This window comes from Etheostoma cragini, chromosome 7, assembly GCF_013103735.1.
Source record: "Etheostoma cragini isolate CJK2018 chromosome 7, CSU_Ecrag_1.0, whole genome shotgun sequence".
Lineage (NCBI taxonomy): Eukaryota > Metazoa > Chordata > Actinopteri > Perciformes > Percidae > Etheostoma > Etheostoma cragini.
In genome coordinates, this window is record NC_048413.1 from 22371195 (window position 1) to 22389872 (window position 18678).

The 18678-nt window shown below is 42.4% G+C and overlaps 1 protein-coding gene across 10 annotated transcripts in view; it reads left to right on the forward strand.

The window, feature by feature from the left end:
* The window catches only part of agrn (agrin), a 247669-nt gene that overhangs the window by 159299 nt on the left and 69692 nt on the right, over window positions 1-18678 (forward strand). For all 10 annotated transcript variants that reach the window (XM_034877728.1, XM_034877730.1, XM_034877733.1 and 7 more), the window contains 3 exons: window positions 5694-5918; window positions 8059-8283; window positions 11654-11860. In XM_034877728.1, the coding sequence (XP_034733619.1) occupies window positions 5694-5918; window positions 8059-8283; window positions 11654-11860 (657 nt within the window). The remainder of the gene's footprint in view (window positions 1-5693; window positions 5919-8058; window positions 8284-11653; window positions 11861-18678) is intronic.

Consider the following 18678-nt stretch of genomic DNA (forward strand, 5'->3'; position numbering starts at 1 on the left):
TCGAGCTCTCCCCGGGTCGCCGGGGACGACTGGCGAGGGGAGGCTTGGACCCCGTTGAAACTGCGTGCAGTTCTAGTTAGTTATTGGATCTTGGTCTGTATTTATCTAGTCAGTTAATCGTTTTTATTTTCTGACCATTCCATACTGCCTTTTTTTTTCTCTCTTGCTTGTCTCCGTCTTTGTTTAGAAGACCCTCAGGTACTATACAGTAAATGCCAGGAAAGTAGTGCTATGTTAACAATTCATTTTCTTTACATTATTGAGGGAACTATATACTGCATCTATTAACACTGTAACACACAAACCGGACACACGCAAGAAAAACTTTACATTAAGTATTAAATACAGTGCTTCAGGTGGCGAAAAGAGAGTAATTTTAGACTCACATGAGTATTTAGAACAGCATGTTTGGGAGCTTTCATGCTCATCATTGAAACCATGTAAATGAGTAGAAAAATGGGTAAGTGTTGGAGAACTATGCTTTCAGTATTTTGGGAAAGTTTGGTTTTTGCTTTTTTGTGAAATGAAAACATCAATACTAATCTTGTGTCTGCACGTTAAAGCTGCATTTGCCACTTGCCACTTCAGGGCCCAACAACTAGCTGTAGATCTCACAAGTTTGCCAGCTAGTCGCTAACTATGTCTGTTTGCCATTTGGTCCTGGGAAGCATGCGGCGTGAGCTGGAAATAAGGTTTCATCATGAGGGCAGTAAACTCAACAAAATACCGGTAGTAAAGTTAAAGTCCTTAAAACCAAAATAGTGAGCTAAAAGAAGCTAAAACACTCTCCAGAGCTGAGGGGAAGCGCAGACTTACGTGACCTGTTTCTGTGGGTTCGAACAGTACGAGCAACCTCTTTCATGCTACACATAAACAGCCATCTTGGCTCCAAACACCTCGCTCTCGGACAGAAAGCGAATACTGGAATTTCCCAAGAAAACTTTTAACTCTTCTTTACATTTCTGAATCTTTTATTGCACACTTCTCTTTATCTGCACTGCTCTCTTACAGTATTTTCTCAACATTTTAACTTGCCTCATTGCGGTTTCCCCCTCTCTGTCATGTTGCCTTTTATTGCTATCTTTCTCTCTCTCTTCTTCTTTTTCTCCTACTGGTGATGGGGGGGGGGGGGGGGGGGCTTTTTGATTAGAACACACACTGCCAAGTCCCCCCACATCGCATCATTGCATTTGATTAGCTCCAACCCCCTGCTCTCACCCTTATCACTACCAGCACTACAGGAAGCACCACACGAGCACACACATGCACAGAAACACATGCATAGATATCACAATTGAACTCCATGGCTGTCTGTGTGCTGGTATACGTACACGAACACACAATCTCCAAACACACACACACATCTGCGCTGCTGCTGGTGCCGTGGCGGCAGGGCATCAGGTAAAGCCGGCATGGCACTGACAGCTCCGTGTCCCTAATGAAGCATTAATAAACTGCAGCACAAAACAGTGGATCAGAGAGAAGCAGAGCTCCCCACCTGGCTGCTGGCTGCCAGGGGGAGAGATGAGAGGGGAGAGGATCACTCTAATCCCCCATCTTCCAAAACCCCTCTGCCCCACTTTTAAGGGAGACCTCACCCCTCTATCACCTGCTCTTCAGTATTGTGAAGGCTCTGTACTTTTCCAATTTTCATGTGTCTGATGTCAAACTAATGCTCAATAAAAGACACCTCACATAATTCTACCATACTACTTACACTCTTGCAGCTCTGCACCAAACTATATGGGGGGAATGTTATTTTCTATACTATAATATGCAAATAATTGTACAGGATAAAGGTTTGCAGTTAACAGTTAGAGATAAATATTGCATTTTATGCATACAGGAAAAATTACTCGGAAAATAGAGAGATTGGCCCTCATTTAAAAAACATGCGTACAACCTATAACAGATCTGTGTTGATATTCAATACAGGAAACATGCCAATGCACAACAATTTTATTTATTCTTCAGGTTTTCATTTGTCTTTTAAAGTGTGGTTAATGGCCACAAGTGAAGGATTTCTTTCTGCCATTGACCGACATATTCGGGCTTGTTTTTCCAGCCCCTCTGCTGTTAGGAGACAGGGTCAGGGTGGTGGTCCAGCACAGGGGGGCGGAGGACACACGCTCTCCCTCACAGCTATTGCACGGCCCGGACTCATGAAAAAAACACAAGTAAAATAGAAAAACACTGCATAAACCCAGCTACCTTATGTTTATTTAAATATAGTTACCCCTACATAACAAATTGCAATATAAGCCTTCATATTACCATTACAAGTATACATATGTCAAGGATGTATAAATGAAATAAACTTGAGTCCGATTTAATACGGCAACACTGTTGACTGCATCAGTGATCTCTTTCTATTCCACATTCTTCCTACAGCCTAATACCAGTTTTTAGGCTGCCAGGACACATGTTACTGCATTTAAACTGAGATGTAAGGGTTTCAATCTCCACCTCTGAAAATCGCCGCTTCTTAGGCGGATTACGTCTGGCCATGTTGTAAATAGGGCGTGGCCTCAAAACCGGGAATATATTGGTGCGTGAATTTTAAATTATGATTGTTTCGAGCTGCTGCAATGCAATTCATAGGCTCTGATTGGTGTGATACGAATGTTTCATGAATTCCACGTGAAGCCTCTCGTAAGAGGATTTCTGGGCTCATATCTGCACTGGTTCTACGTTGGTTTGATAAATGAGAGCCACTGGGAGTTGTTGGCAAAAACCTTTTTTTCTATATCTGAAGCTCAAATTAGTTACTTATATTAAGGTCAAAGGGAAGGTGTGTATCTATTGTAGGAATTGCCATAGCACAGGTAGTCAAGTCACAGTATGTCTGACTGGCAGACAAAGCAGGCACTCTAATTCAAATGAAGCAAATCTTCTGAATGTAGATATTCCAGGAGTGGGTCCATTCAGCTTGTGATTAGAAGAATTGGAGCGATTGTTCAGTTAAAAAGAGCCAATCAAATCCAGGTCCAGCTGTGATTACCTGACAGTAGTCCAAAGTACTTTTGAAATGGGTGGATTTTAGAAAATGTAAATGGCTCAATATGTAGCCTTCTTTAAAAGTCTCTTTCAAGATACATATATACAATATTAAGCGACCGTGGGTACCTTGAAAGGCACTATATAAGTCCAAGTTATTATTATTGTCATTATTATAACGGAATATTCTTTTAATTGGGCCCTAGAGTGTTGGCTATTCTTTCTGGTGTCTTTTCCTTTCCTCATCAAAAGCTAGAAATTTAAATGCCATTGCTTCAGTGTCACTTTGTGTCGTCGTATCTCTGTCTATCTTTATCCTTAGCGGGCCCCCTACCATTATCCTTGCAGTCTAAACCTTGCTGAGATCAGTGAGGAAGACTGATCTAATTGGCAGTGAGGATCATTTTTATTTAGCAAAGCCAACTTTGCTGACGTTTTCAGCTTTCTCCACCTTCTTTTGTGCCACTTTTCAAATGATAATAATGAGAAAATATAAGCAGGAGCCCCCTGACGTTTACTGTGGTGAGCGTGTGTTTTTTTTTTTGTAGGCTTGTTACACTGATCACATTCGCACAGGCAATTTGCCTGCTTGTCTGAGTCTGAGAACAGAGGCTTATCTTCACTAACGCCCCATCGAGGCTGCACTGTTAGCGTTCAAATCAGGAGCGCCCCCCCCCCCCCCCCCCCCCCCCCCCCCCCCCCCCCCTTCCTATTCTACCTAGCTATCGTGCTCCTTACTACTGCCCCTACACGTCTTAGCTGTCAACATGCCAGCTTCGCTTGGAGAAAAACAAAGTTGGGGGGTATAGAGAGAAAGAACGCCCAGGCTACTATTTAATTAGATCAAGAAATGAGGATGCTGTTTACAGTCACAAAGCAAACAGGGGCCCCTCTCTGCAGGTGAAGAGGCTCGTTGGGCTTCTCCCTCATCTACCTCCTGTTCCTCGGTATCTGTGACTGACGCCCCCACTTTAAGAACAAACATTTTATGGAAAATCGTAAGCACTCTGAGAAGGTGCTTCTTTGTGTCAGGACACATTCCTTCTTCAATTCCCAACAGAAGGTGCATCAAAACAGTATTGCTAAAGGTTATTTCTACTTGGGCTGTGTGCTACACTACATAGCAAGTAGTCCTTTCCAAGCATATTTTTGCAATTTATGTAGTGATTGTAGCTTGTGTGTTATTGCTACTCTTGCTGTGATTTAACATGACATTACCTGATCTGGCAAATACAACAATAGCATTACTGCAGCACTGTTTTCCACAGGATTTTATTGTTTCATTGTTTACATGCTGAGACTAAAATTGAAGGCCAAGTGTCCTTATTGCTATCTAGTCCGCATTGGCGGCCATTAAACCACCATTGACGGCTTACAATGACTTATGACTTCAGTAAGTCATTTCCCATCAGTCTCCTGTAATTTAGTACTTTACTTTGAAGTTACTTTTGAGGTGCCTTTGTCATAAATCAGGGTAGAGTCAGTTCCTGCTGCGATTCAGCACAAACAAAAAAAGTGTTCGTTAACGAGTCTTACGCAGCAAACCTCAAAAGGACTTGACAGGAGAGAGAGGAAGAAGAAATAGGTGGAAAAATGTGTCATTAAGATGAGGAAAGCGAGTTGGGGGTGGGAGGAGGAATATCCTTTGATCAAGAGCACTCTTCTTAGCACTCCTGTCTCCTTACACATCTATAATATATCTCTGCACACATTCCAGTCTCTTATTAACAAGGCAGTGCCATTCCATCCTGAAGGAGAGGACGGCGTTTTCAAAAAAGAAAAACCTGAACCTGAAACACACTCCTTTATTGGGTTGAAAGAAAAAATGAACAACAAAATGCACAACAAAGAATTTGCGCTTCAATAACACGCGCTCCAACTTTAAATTTAAATTTGGTTATTGTTGGTTTTCACAAATGCCAGACAAGGGTAAATATTTGTTCTAAAAGTGGCAGGCTTTAAAAATGAGAAGGCTGCTGACGCCGTGCTTCTCTCTCACGAGAAAGATGTTTGTCCATGACATTCATGAATATGTATCATGCAGCGAGATGACGCTGTAAGACAATCTGTAATCTGATGGCTGCCTTTTGTTGAGCATATGAAACCACAGAAAAGCCCCCATCAGAGGCGAACACGGGTGAAATTAAAAGTGTCACCCTATCCTATTATTGGAATGAGTCACTCAGCGACAAGTGGCACGCTGTTTAATTAGAGTGAAAACAAAGTCCACAGGAGGAGGTGGGGGGGGGATACCTCTCTCCCCTTTTCCCTCCTCTCTCTTTTTCTCTCTCATTCCCTCAATCTCATTTGTGGAAAGGTAAATATTCAGAGGGCTGCTTTTCAACCGTTGCGATTAAAGCATGCTTTAGCCTAGCATTAGAGAATGTGTTATGAATGCAGGGCTCCTAAATCAAGTCCTGTCCTGCTGTGAAATGAAACGCAACGTCTTTGTAAGAGTAGACAGCTGTGGCAGTGCGTCCTTATCCAGGGGTATCAAGTACTTCCTCAAACCCAGAATAACTGCGCTGGGCTTTCAAAAGTGCACTAGCAACCACTTAAATAAGGTGGCCTGTCATCAGTGATGCACTCCAGTGTACAGTAGCAGTGAGTGTCCCTGAGTACAGCTGGTTCACAATTCCATTCTTCAATGTGAGAACCCCTCTGCTTTTGACTAAACCTTAATTCCGTGTCTGCAGCTCTGAAGGACCCCTGCACCGACGTGGTCTGCAGCTACGGCAGCACCTGCGTCCAGTCATCAGATGGCTTGTCGGCTAAATGCATGTGCCCCCTCGGCTGTGAGGGCAAGCGCGAGCAGACAGTGTGCGGCAGTGATGGAAAAGACTACCGAAACGAGTGTGAGCTCCATCAGCACGCCTGCAAGAACCAGAGGAACATACGAGTGCAATTCCAAGGGCACTGCGGTAAGCTCTCAACTCATTTTACTCTTTTTTTTTACTTCAGGATTTATTTTATTGATTCATTCATTTTGCCTATTTGGTGTTCAGCAAAAAGATGAACAAGTGTCCATCACAATTTCTCACAGCCTAAGGTGCCATATTCAAATGTGTTTGTATTAACTTTACAATGACCTAAGCGAGGGAAAAACTGAAAATTGTCACATTTGTGATGCTGGAATCGCTTTCTTTTTGGCATTTTTGCTTGATAAATTACTCAAATGAAATAAGAAAAAGCGGAACCTTTCCGTCGCCTTTACATTCTGCTTCTCTCTACTCTGTTTACTACCTCTGGCTTTTGTTGTTTACCCCACTTACTTACGGCACGCCTCTGCTAATTCTCATTTTTCATTCAGGTAGCTTTACTTCACACAGATATTCCTGCGGTGCCAATTGTTGTTTTGTCTAAGTAGGTCTTCAGAGCTGTCGTTTTAATAAGCCCAGCTTTTTTGCTCATCCTTGTTATCATCAGGTGATAGTTGTTTACTCCCAAGGCGCTCAACTTTGAGGTTTTTGTGTTTTGTTCTGAGGCGGATTGAGGGAAAGAAAAGCAGACACAAGCTCTGTTTTTTAGCAGCAGGAGCCTCCGGGATAACAACCAGGGTAAGAGAGATGGATATGCAGGTCCAACGGTGGAAGGTTGGTCATATAAATCCAGCCTGAGTCGTCCAAAGTGACCTTAGTTACCCCGTCCTCCCCGGGGAGGGTCCGCGGCTCAGGGGACAACTCGGCCCCAATGGTCTTCTAAATCTTCCTGCAGCCATTTCATCAAAAGCCTTGGCTATTTCAAGTTACTATCCCTAGCCAGACAAATGGAGTTGATTTATCCACACTGTTAGTTTTTGCAGAAAACAGGCCATTCTTTTTGTAATTACCCTACATGCTCAGCTAGAGAAAAGCATGGATCCTGGAAGCTGTTCTTCTTGGTAATGGGAGGTAATGGTCTTTCTTTCAGATAATGGTCTGGTTGTCGGGTGAGGCACTGTGTTATGCAGAAACGCTGCATGCATTACAATAAAACCCCTGTTTGCTTGGTTGCTAGACTCTGCAAGCCGTTGCATTGTGTGTGACAGAAAACAATCTGAGGCCTGGCCAGAGCTGGCCGTACTCACTCCTCCTCCCAGCCCTCCTCAGCCAAAGCGCTCAGCTCCTTTTTATGTCTCTGCATTGTCGCTCTTTGTATCCCAGCCAGAAGTCTTTGGAAACCATTTCCCCTTATTCCTGCCTTGTCATTCTCTTTCTCTTCCTCTCTATTCCGTTAACTGGTGATAGGTTGTTTCATCCTTGGTGTGTTTTGAATGACTCGTCGGCAGCTTGGCAGTGATTTGATATGTCAGGGTGCTACATAAATCCTTTGTCTTTCCACATGCTGAAAGCGTGGCGAGCAGGATAAAGCTTGTTACTGTTACTCTTAAAACAGGAGCAACGCATTCCGTCCCCCACATCCACAAACCAATTCCATTATGATCACGGTCTGATACGGCCAAGCGTGCCAGACCGACCCTCCCCTTGAAGGAGGAACGTGCTCGAGAGCAAATCTAAGCGGCCGTCACTTCATCCATTTCCTTGTCCCCCTTCACATCCAAGGTCCCAGTCGGAGTTGCTCTCAGCTGCTCGACTACTGATAATATCTGCGGAGCAGCAGTGATGGAGGATCATGTCTGCTCCTCCCTTTCTTAGTCTCCTTCTCACTCTTCTTTTCTCACTAAATTTACTAGACAAACAAAAGTTAATACATTCGACCTTTACTGAGATGATTATTTGGCCTGAAAAAACATTACAGCTTTATCGTTGTTTACTGCAATTTAAAAACAGGCTCACCTAAGCTCTCCTAACACTTGCCAATTTTAAGGGCAATTAAGCCAGGACACATCACATCCTTTAATATTTTAATGTGTTTTTCTCTTTCTTTTGCAAAGGTTTTGTTGTTTACTTTTCCACAGAGGACCAAAAGACGGACAAAGATGTTTTTGATTAGCACTATCTTGTTTAATCCCCCAGGGTCTAATTAACATGAACAGATTTTTAAATGTTATTTCACAAAGAAAATAATCTACATACAGGGCTGTACTGCAGTACATATTCATGAAAGGATGTGTCTCCACAGACCCATGCAAAGACAATGAGAACAGCCTGAACACGTTGTGCCGGGTGGAGGCTCTCACCCGCCGGCCCCTCATCTTCAGCCTGCCGCAGTCATGCCCCCCGGGTAATGAGCCTCTGTGTGCCAGCGACGGCCAAACCTACCCCAGCGAGTGCGCCATGGAAGCATCAGGAGCGCAGAAAGGGATCAAGCTCAGGAAGATCCATGCAGGACAATGCAGAAGCCTGGGTAAGGGCAGTTACTGTAGCCTATAGAATGTACTGAAATGTTGTGCATCTATTGTAGAGAGATCTTATGAAAAAGAAAGTCAGCTGGGATCACGCTGAATACTTCGTTCTCCAACGTTTTAGAATTAGAAAAGCTTTGCCCATTATAAAGCAGTGGGAATTTGTCATTGATGTGGCTCTAAAATAAAGAAATAAAGACACATGATACGTAGATAATGGGAAACCTGGCCTTAGATTATGGGAAACCTTCTAGCTTGCCCATATAAAATATATATAATAGGTGAAAGTAACACAGTCATACATTTATTTTTATGCCTTTTTTGTTTTAACTCTTTGACCTGTCCATGAAATGTCCTCTTGTTTTTTACCTGACTTTCCTTTGTTGTTTTAGCTTTGATTTTTCCGTGTTGTGGCCACAAGCTCATTTAGCTCTAAGTTTGCCATAACGTTGCACCTCTCCTATAGCAAATACTGTAAATGCACGTGCCATAATTCTCCTAAATTAGATCTTTTATAAGCCACTGTTCCACCTGCTGTACTAAAGAGTGTTTATGGACAGGTGGTAAAATGAAGAGTTGCAAGAATAGGAATATGTTTTATATGTAACGGCAGATCGGTGACTTTCAAAAAGAATGGTCTTTTGTAATAAAAGAACCCCCGTGAGTACACATCTGAAACCTTCAAAGTAAAGTGTCTGCCTACCTTCAGATCGCTTTGACACTTCAAGAATTTAATATTTCATTCTCTAAAAGTTTGTATCCAAATTAATTCACAGAAATAGTCAGGTGGGTTTTAAAAGGTTTAGCGAAGCATGTCATGACACTGCATCACATTGTCATATATGCAATCATTCTTATAGTTCACATGATTTCTTCCTATAATTTGGACAGGTGTAGGTGAGCCAGCATTAAAGAGTAACTGTAATCCACTGCATTGCACTTAGATGAATGACTCGGGGTCTGTACTGTATCCATGGTCCCTTCTCCAGCCTGATAAGAGCTTCCAGGGCTGTTATCTGTGCTATTAGAACAGGGGGTTTAAGCCTTAGTCAACAAAGAGCTGTCAGCTTTTACTGTACATCTGATAGCCATCGGAGGGAATCCAATTTTCCCGCAGTGTTGTCGTCATGGGCCTCGCAAAGCTGCATCTGTGTTGGTTTGCGGGAGTGATGTGAGACCCCCCCACCCATATACTGAGACCCCTGACAACACCAAAGACAAGAATATATCAATGCAAGACGCCCTTTGGAACAGTCAACAATGAAGGCTGATACACACTTCTTTGACACACCCTGGCTCTCCTGTTCGCTCGGCTTGACAGGCTGATGGAGGAGTGTGAGGGCTTAAATTTTCACAAATCCCGATCAGATTTTGTGTAAGAGTGTCTGTATGTGTGTGTATGCAGACATTTGCATGTGTGTGAGCACATGAATGAAAACTTTTTTTTCTTTCTTTCCCCTTCTCTGCTGCGCCTTCTTCAAATGAAAGAATAATTCAATTTGAAACAGAGATCCATGAAATCATATCCCCAAGCAAATTACAAATTGATATCTAATGAAAATGGCCATTTTGACTTGTAACCATGACATTGCACATCCTTGTAGCCCTTTCACTCAGATACAGCAGCGATGTAATTAAGTGTGGCAAGACAGGCTTTTAAAGAAAGAAGAAAAAGGAATTGAATTGCCGTACAAATTTGATCCACTGATCAGGAATGAAATACATTTCTAAGCCAAGTGAGCGCCTTCCAGAACAGAGGCCTTGTTCAAATTGGATTTCTCACTTCAATGGCAATTTTGCAATTTTTTACATTTCTTTCTTTTTTCTTAATTTCCGTAGTAGATTTCTGCTTAGTGAGCCAAAATGTAATGAATGATAGTGTAGACTTTAACCTGACCCTAAAATAGAATTCTTGAGTTTCAGTTCCCCAATTTTATTAAAGTTATCAGTGAACTTTTACCATTAAAGTTTGATGGGAGAACGGCAAACCTGATCTCCAGTTAGTTGTAATGGGTTGAGAATGGATATTATTGTAAAACTGTTAACTCAATTAAAGTCAGTGAGAATGTAAGAAAAGTAAAACTTTTCTGAACTGAAATAGAAATAATATTAGCCTGAACCAAAACCTATTCAAATCCTAAATAAAAATGTATTTATTTGACTTGTTTCGTGATCCAGTCTCTTGTATGGGAAGAGCAATCATTTCTGCCATTCTGGGACATAATTAATAACTCTGCCAGCATCAGAGAATTCACCCTCAGTTCAACAATTCACATGAAGGATTTTCTTTTCTAAAAACAACAACAACCAATTCACTGTTTTTTTTCCAAGCACCAATGACATTTTAATAAAATAATTAAACTAACAAACACTGTATAAAAGTCACTCTTTTGCATCTGCCCAACAGCAATCTGGTGGCGAATCAGTTTGGCTCGTATCTCGTGTTTGTACTCTTACTATTCAAATGAAATGAAATTGAGTTATAATTTATTTTCTATTGATGTAAACTTTCCCTTAGGTTGTTCTTAGAATGACTACTTATTGTATTGATACTCCATTTACTACCATATAATCATTTCTGGTTGTTAAATGTATTTCATGTCTTTCTGAGAAAGGCTTCACCTCTGCTGCTGAAAGAACACGTGCTGGCAGTGGCATCAGTCCACCCTGACATATAATTACTTTTCGGATGAAAACAGATTTATTTCCCCACAGTTGGACCCACAGTGTCACACAGCTGGAGGAACAGTCAGTTCAACACTTTTGCTAACTTGAAATGTTGTTGTTTTTTACGCTTGCTGAGTACTTCTGTTGTCCTTTTCCTCTATGGTGATCAGTCAGTCAGTTACAATAGTGTTAAATTGCTCTAAAGAGCCACTGTAAAAAGCCTCATAGGTGCATATACAAATGAGTGATACTGAAGGGTTTGATGAGTCTGGGAATGAGTTATAGGCTTAGGTTAGTCTATATCCACGACGTTCCACTTTGAGGATTACTCCGTTGCCGCCGGATGTTCCATCGGATTTCACTTTTTTTGGCTGGATGTCCGGTTCTGGTGGAACGTGTGTACGTTTAAATTACACACGTTCCACCAGTACAAGTTCCTTCCCGAGGCTATTTTGCAGTGGCGCTGTGGCTTAGCACCGCCCAAGACGATTGGGATTGGTTTAAAGAAATGCCGATAAACCAGAGCATGTTTTTCTTCCATCCCGGAATGCTGTGTGGACTAGCCAGACCCTTCTTCGCAGCACTGTGGAGGAAGGTCTGGCAAATTGAGACTAGGCTCAGGTTAACCCTAAATAGTCCTAAACCGGAATAGACAATCTACAAATCCTACATTGATTCCTTTTTCTACCCATGTCCTTCCTCCAGCGGACTGTCAGGAGGAGTGTCTCTTCAACGCAGTTTGTCTCGTGGAACAGCTGAGCGCCCGCTGCTCCTGTGATCCCATCGAGTGTGACGGCACCTACAAGCCTGTGTGCGGCAAGGACGCCCGCACCTACACCAACGACTGTATTCGTCGCAAGGCGGAGTGTCTGAGCAAGACTCTCATCTCCATCAAGCACCAGGGGCCCTGTGGTGAGTGGAGCTAGAGGATAGGAAACAGGAGGTTTTGGACAAATACTGCTGTTTACTCTCCATCCTTCTCTTTTCTCTCTGCTTGTTTTAATGCATATTCAATGTGTTTTCCTTCTCTGTCTTCTAGGCTAACTGTATGTATGTCACCTGAAACGTGTTTGAAACAGTTCAGTGATGCTCACTAAGGGGGTGGGGTTGGGTGGGTTGGGGTAACTCAAATGGACAGAACGCGTGCGCCCGCCTTCCTTCTAAAAACACGTGCCTTCACTTCTCCACTCGTTCACCTCCCATCCATCTCGCCATCCCTGTCACGCTTCATCCCTCCATCTCAAACACACATCTTAAATGAAACGCCACCATCATGTTTCATTCATCCGCTCTCTGTCTTTCACTCGTTCCCTACCACCAGTCTTCCACTTCGGTGGCTCCCCCCCCCCCCTGTCTTTGTCTCTTTGTCTTGTGTGTTGCTTTTTCTTGTATTCTTGCATTTAAAAAAAAGCTATTCTTTCTTGTTTCAGTGCGTCAGTCAGTCTGTCTGTCAGTCTTTGTCCATGTGGTCGTCTTCCTGGCTGTCTGGCTGCAGGTGGAAAGTGGGGTCACCCGGTGGGCGACCTCATCAGGTGGACTCTGAGGGGTGAAGCCCTTCCCCTCGCTCCGAAAGGACCTTACAGAAGGGGTCTTGTACTGTTGTCTTTTTTTCCTCTCACTCCTTCTGTCTCGTTGTGTCATTAATGTCCTTTCCTTCTGTTTACCCTCCTGCAAAGATGTGATCCGTGAGGTTGGAGAAGTCTTGCTCTGTGCTTTATTTCCTGTCTAAAAGCTTCTCCTCTCCCAACCTGCCTAACCACTGCTCACTGCCGACTGCTTTCTTTCTGCATGCAGCAGTGCACGTCAGCTCCTAACCTCACTGCCTCGCTCCGTCATGTCATAAAAGCTTGTAACCGCCCGAAGAATGCAAAGAACTCTGTTTTTAACCATTTCTGAGCATAAAAGCTGCTTTAGGGTCGGCGTTCACTGCATTCAGAGGAATCCTTTCAAATCCCTTATACGGTTTTTGATCCTTTTAAGCTTATTGAAAACTTTAAAATTCAGGTGAGATATTGAACCGCCTTCAGGCTAAGAAGGTCAAAAGACAGGTAGCCCAATTAGTGTTCATTACTGTAAATAAGATGAGTAGCAGATAGAGCGTTAGCATCCAACGCAAAAAAAACATTTTCATTTAAAGTATTGCAAGGTTTTGCAGAGTTCTTGCTGGTGAAACTAAGAAGCCTGCTACCTGAATGTATTGTAAATAGCTATTTGCTAATAAAAGAAAAAAAAAAGAGAGATACAAGGTTACATAAGAAATGAATCAGCCTTTTTGTTTATTTAATCGGGGCATTTTATTGACCTGCAAATTTATTTCAAATTGGAAACAACTATCGGTATGTATTCATCTGTGAGCTCCACACGCTTAAACAGATGTGTCAATTTAACAGAAATAATCAAATGTGAAAAACAGTTGTCAGAATGTTCCATGCCACCATAAAATATCCAAGACCTCACTTGGCACTGGCACTCTAGTATTCAGATTAGTTTTAATTGCCAGATTCATCCAAATAACATGCATTTTACAATCAATCATGTTTTGTTTTTCCTGTCAAAAGTACATTTTTTAAAGAATGGCCCTTTAAATTGTGCAACAAACATAAGATATGCAGATTATTTGGCCAAAGGGTTTTCAAAGATGATTTGTAATGCCTCATCTTATGTGAACCTCTTGCTGAATTAGAAGCATTTTTGCCACCCTAACCCAATAACCCAACATGCATGATAAAGCCGTAGCAAACTGGCGTGTGCTGTTTGTTGTGCCATTACCTTAGTCATCAATCCCCACACAGCAGACATGTTTTGTAATTTTGTCCAGAGTTGCTGTCCACATTGTTATCGTTATTACAGAGGCCGATAAAACAGGAGAGATCTGTCCATCCCCCAGGCGTTGGGGTGGAGCTGAATACCAAAGTTATCTCCAGTTGTCAGCATCAGGAGGCACAAGCACTCATTAGCATCGTTCGGCCGTCTGAGCTGTGCATAAATTAAGTAGTGGAAATGGGAGTGCAAGCTCTTATGCGTTTTGCTCTGTTTCATTATTTCTGGCAAGTGGTCTCGGTCCTACCCCCCCCCTTCCTCATTTGTTTTAGTTATTTTATTTCTTTCTCTTCATCCTTCCTCTCTTTCCTTGCGCATCGCAGCCGTCAGCGACTTGTAATATGTTTCTTTAATGCATTTTTATTGACATTTGCATATTTTTTAAAACAGAGCGCCACGAAAGCCCCCCACCCTCGATTCAATTTTAATTATACATCAAAAGAGGCAAGCGTAGGTGCCCACAGAGACTGTTGGTTTAGTTAGACAGATGATATGCATGCAAGGGGAGTGTGTGTGTGTGTCTGTGTGTGTGTGTGTGTGTGTGTGTGTGTGTGTGTGTGTGTGTGTGTGTGTGTGTGTGTGTGTGTGTGTGTGTGTTTGTGTAAGGCTAATGTTAGAACTTTCTTTCTGTCCTGCTTCTCTGTCCTCCTCTGTCCCTCATGTCCTTTCAATGTTTCTTACACTAGTGTGTTAGTAGGAGTCCAAATTACATAGAGGTCCCTAATAGCACTGCGCAAAAGACTTCAAATGTGCACAATCCTGAAAGACACCCATAGGGATGCTTGCAGTGTGCGTGCGTGCATGCATCTTTGTGTTTTTGAGAGATCAATCAATAGCTCACACACTGATCAGATGAAGGGAACACACACTGTATACATTTTGTGACACAGACTTTTATTGTGCTCTATTGTGCTTGTGCTTGACAGTGACTGGCATTGTCAAAAGACGTCTGCACAATGGCTGCTGTGTAATCCTGTGCACTTACCCGTGGAGTCAGGGCTTCAGACAAAAGTTTCATACATCTGAAAAGGAAGAGTTGGATATATTAAATTATCATTATTTGATAAATAACGATCTTTTTCCCAGTTTCATTGGCTGAGTGGTACGCTGAAGCGGTGTGATCGATTGAAGTGCCAGCTGTCAAACGGATGAAATTCTCCAGTTCCGGCACTGTCGTAAATCTCTTCTCATGTGGCTGACAGCGCCCTAATGTCACCACTCCCATGTCGGGCCTCGCCTCCACAATGAATGGTCATGCAGAGAATCCACATGTCTATAATGTCCTGAATGCTGTCCTCCCCAGGACATTTTGATTGATGTCTTAAATTTGAATTTAGTGATTGAGACACCACGTGGTGTTTAGCTGATTGACTTACGTCCAGGCAGAGTCACAAATCTTTTGACAATACGTGAGCATGTGAAGGATCTACTGGAAGTGAATCAGTGCCGGCTGCCAGGAAAGATGGTGTATTGGTCTGTGGCCTTGGATTCTGAGATAGAATGTAAGAGTGACACTTATGGAGGAAGAAAAAGATGTTTGTCATTGCCAGAGAAGCAGCTTATGCATCTAGTGTTAAAAGAGCATTCTGAGTTTAGTTTTTTCATCATGTGGACGCGCGCGCACACACACACACACACACACACGCACACACACACATGAATAAACACCTGATTAAAACATGATTTCATCTTCACAATGTGGCCTTCACAATAACCTACCTTTATGCATATGTGAATAAAAAGTGAGAAATCTAATTTATAACTGACTGTTAATCCATACAGATTGTTGGTAACATGGAACACATAGAATATTTTTAGGCTTCCCATATGTCAGCACAGCAGGGTACCAGCAAAAACGAAACAAGGAAGTGTGCATGCAGTGTAAGTTATTGTAGCAGATTTATATTTAGAGGACCAAGTAATGGAGGTACATTGGCAATGTTATCAAAGGATTTTTTGCTTTCTTTCCTTCTTTTTTTGTCTTAGATGTTTGATATTGTGATATTTTAAGCGTTGTCTTTTCCTGGTTTTAAAGGCTGCGTTAAATTAAAGTGATGTCATTGACTGGCTGTTCTATTATTTACCTTTTGCCCACTTAGTCATTAATTGACATTTCTGATCATTATTCCTTAAAAAAACTCTTTGTGTGAATAACATTTTGTTAAAGCACCAATTGTCAGCCCTACAATCTTGTCACAATTTCAACATTGCGGTATTTTGTGAAAAATATTGTGATATTTAATTTTCTCCATATTGCCCAGCCCTACTACCATCAGTCCAACGTTCGACTTAAGTTTTAACCCGTTACAACATTTTGACTCAACATTAGTTTATAGTCTTCACCACCATATTCAAAATGAAACTTCTTTGGCATGCCTTTCACATAGACGTTGACTTAAGAGCAAAAAGGTTTTTCAAAAAAAATATTTTTTTTGTTTTTTTGTTTTTTTAATCAAAAACAACTTTTTATAATGTTTAATTAAAACAGTGTTGTTGTTTTTTTGTCTTGGCCCAACTTGCTTCCTTCCTGCACAGATGTTTTTTTCCCGCCATCCCTTTACATCAAGCTATTTATTATTTTAGAACATATTCAGTAGTACTTCGAATCAATGGAAGCAGTAGTGTAAGGTAGCTCGCCACAACTCCCTGGAGCCTGTTAATGTACTTGCCTCATGTCTAGTTTTTGTTCAATAGGAAGTGGAGAATTTCTCAATTGGTAGTTAGGCTGTATGTAAAAGAGAAATACAAGCAGCATTGTGGCTTTTAAGAGACAAGGATAATTCCATAAAACCACTGAAACACACAGTTTGGCGGGCAAACTAGAAGTGAACAAATGAAAGAGCTAGGACAGAAATTCTTTATTTACAGTTCTTTTGTCTTTTTGTTTGTGTGTGTGTGTGTGTGTTTGTGCTTGCAAGTGTAGAAAGACTCATGGAAGTGCAAGCCAGTTGCTTGAAATGTGTTGCCTGTCGCCTCCGGAGGTTAACACAAAATCACTCAGCGGCAGACACATTGTCATTGACAAAGAGCTCTGCAAAGCAGGAAAGAAAAATCAGTCACCTTAGGTGTTGAGACTCTGTGTCGAATATTTTTGCATTTGCATGTTTATTTGATTAGCATCTCTCCCGGCTGCAGTGATTGGACTCACAAACAGTCGAGGTTCTTGAGTATGTTAGTCAGTATGAGATCACCAGTGCTGTTTTCCTAATCAAGTTAATTAGAGGAAGTGTCGTGGGAGCCAGATTGACAGCAGCCAGGGACCGCTGGTCCACTTACTGCGGCCCGCAGGCTGTCGTCGCACAGAAATTGCAGAGAAATGTGGGTCAACAGGGTGTCAGAAGTTACTCTAGGCATTGTGGGTATTACACGCTGCAGGGCTGTGATCTACCACATAGTTTTTCCAATTTCTACATTTTTCATTTAATTTCCAATTTCTTCTGAGCCCTCATTCTGTAGCTCCTGACTTGATTGAAGATGCAATAAATGTTTTCATTGGTTTTCTTTTGCGTACATCAGTCTAAGAAATAATTTACCTGTGGCGCGCACACCCCAATGATCAAATCACTTGTTTTTTTTCAATGAGAAGGTGTTTAAACGTCATCTCACCTCTGATAGATACATGTCACAAGATCAGGGATCGCAGCTTGTCTTTCTTCCTTCCCCATGCTGTTTTTGCTTTTCTCCATTTTGAAGAGCAGCACGTTCTCAGTTGTAAATGCACAAAGAGGCTTCGATTCACCCCCTGCCTGTGATAAGTGTTCAGTAGTAGACCGACACAGCCCGCGGGTATGCCTTTTGCTGTATGCTAATATAGCTTTTTCTCTGCACCTCCCTTTCCCTTCAACTAATATGATACATAAATGTTTTTAATGCAAGGGAGGCAAAGGGAGTCGGATCAAAGTTCTGCAGGTGAAGATACACAGAGGGCGGGGCTTGCTGCAGATTGGCTGTGCCCCATTTGAGTCCTGTGTTGTGATGGGTTGCCATTGGAGGTGATTCTCGCTGCCAGTTGGCTACTGCCAGCATCACCTGGATTACACTGATTCACTGCCCTGCAGAAGACAGGGAGCGATTTAGAATTGCACACAGACCCGAGGGGAAAAAGTCCAATTAACATATGTATGAGCTGAGTGGAGATGGGGGGAAGCTTTTGCCAAAATAATCTCCCAGTATTTCACCAACATGGCACGGGGGGTTAACTGTGTGTGTCTGCTCAGTGCAGCAACCACATAATCACAGCCAGTGTCCTCCCGGAGCTTGCAGTGCCATCACGGCAAACAAGGGGCTGTTACACTGCATCCTCGCCACTTTACCAGTCAGATAACACCACTAAGTGGGCAGTAATGACACTTCAGGTGGACAGGTATGCAGATTTCAGAACATCAGAGGAACGTGTCTTCTCTCTTTTTTAACATGGCCAGCCTCTGATGGGGTGAGTTGACACAGCGTGGCCTAACCTGAAGTAATCCCCACCCAAGCCCTGAAGTAGGGCCATGCCATTAAAATACCACGCTAATTAAAAAAAAAGTTACACCACGGCTGGCAGGAGAGGATACAGGCTGAGGTGACACCCAGAATGTAGAGTCCTCTCAACCGGCGTCATGGTACAGAAACATAGCTGAAGGCACACAAGCACAAAGCAGAATCCTTGATGAGAAAGAATTATTCATGTTTCTCCTGACTTTTCCTCACTGCCACAGCAGACCACTCACTGCACCTGCTCAGCCACTAAAACAATGCCTTGGCTAGTGCGCTTATGTGTTTGGCACTACAGATTAATTTAACTGTCAAGCTAATATTCTTGTGGTGTACAAATAGCTCTGTTTAAACCAGGCGACTTTGGTTTATTCTGGACCTGCCTGACAGAAACACTGATACATGCATGAAAAATATGTATTTAAGTGTCTGGG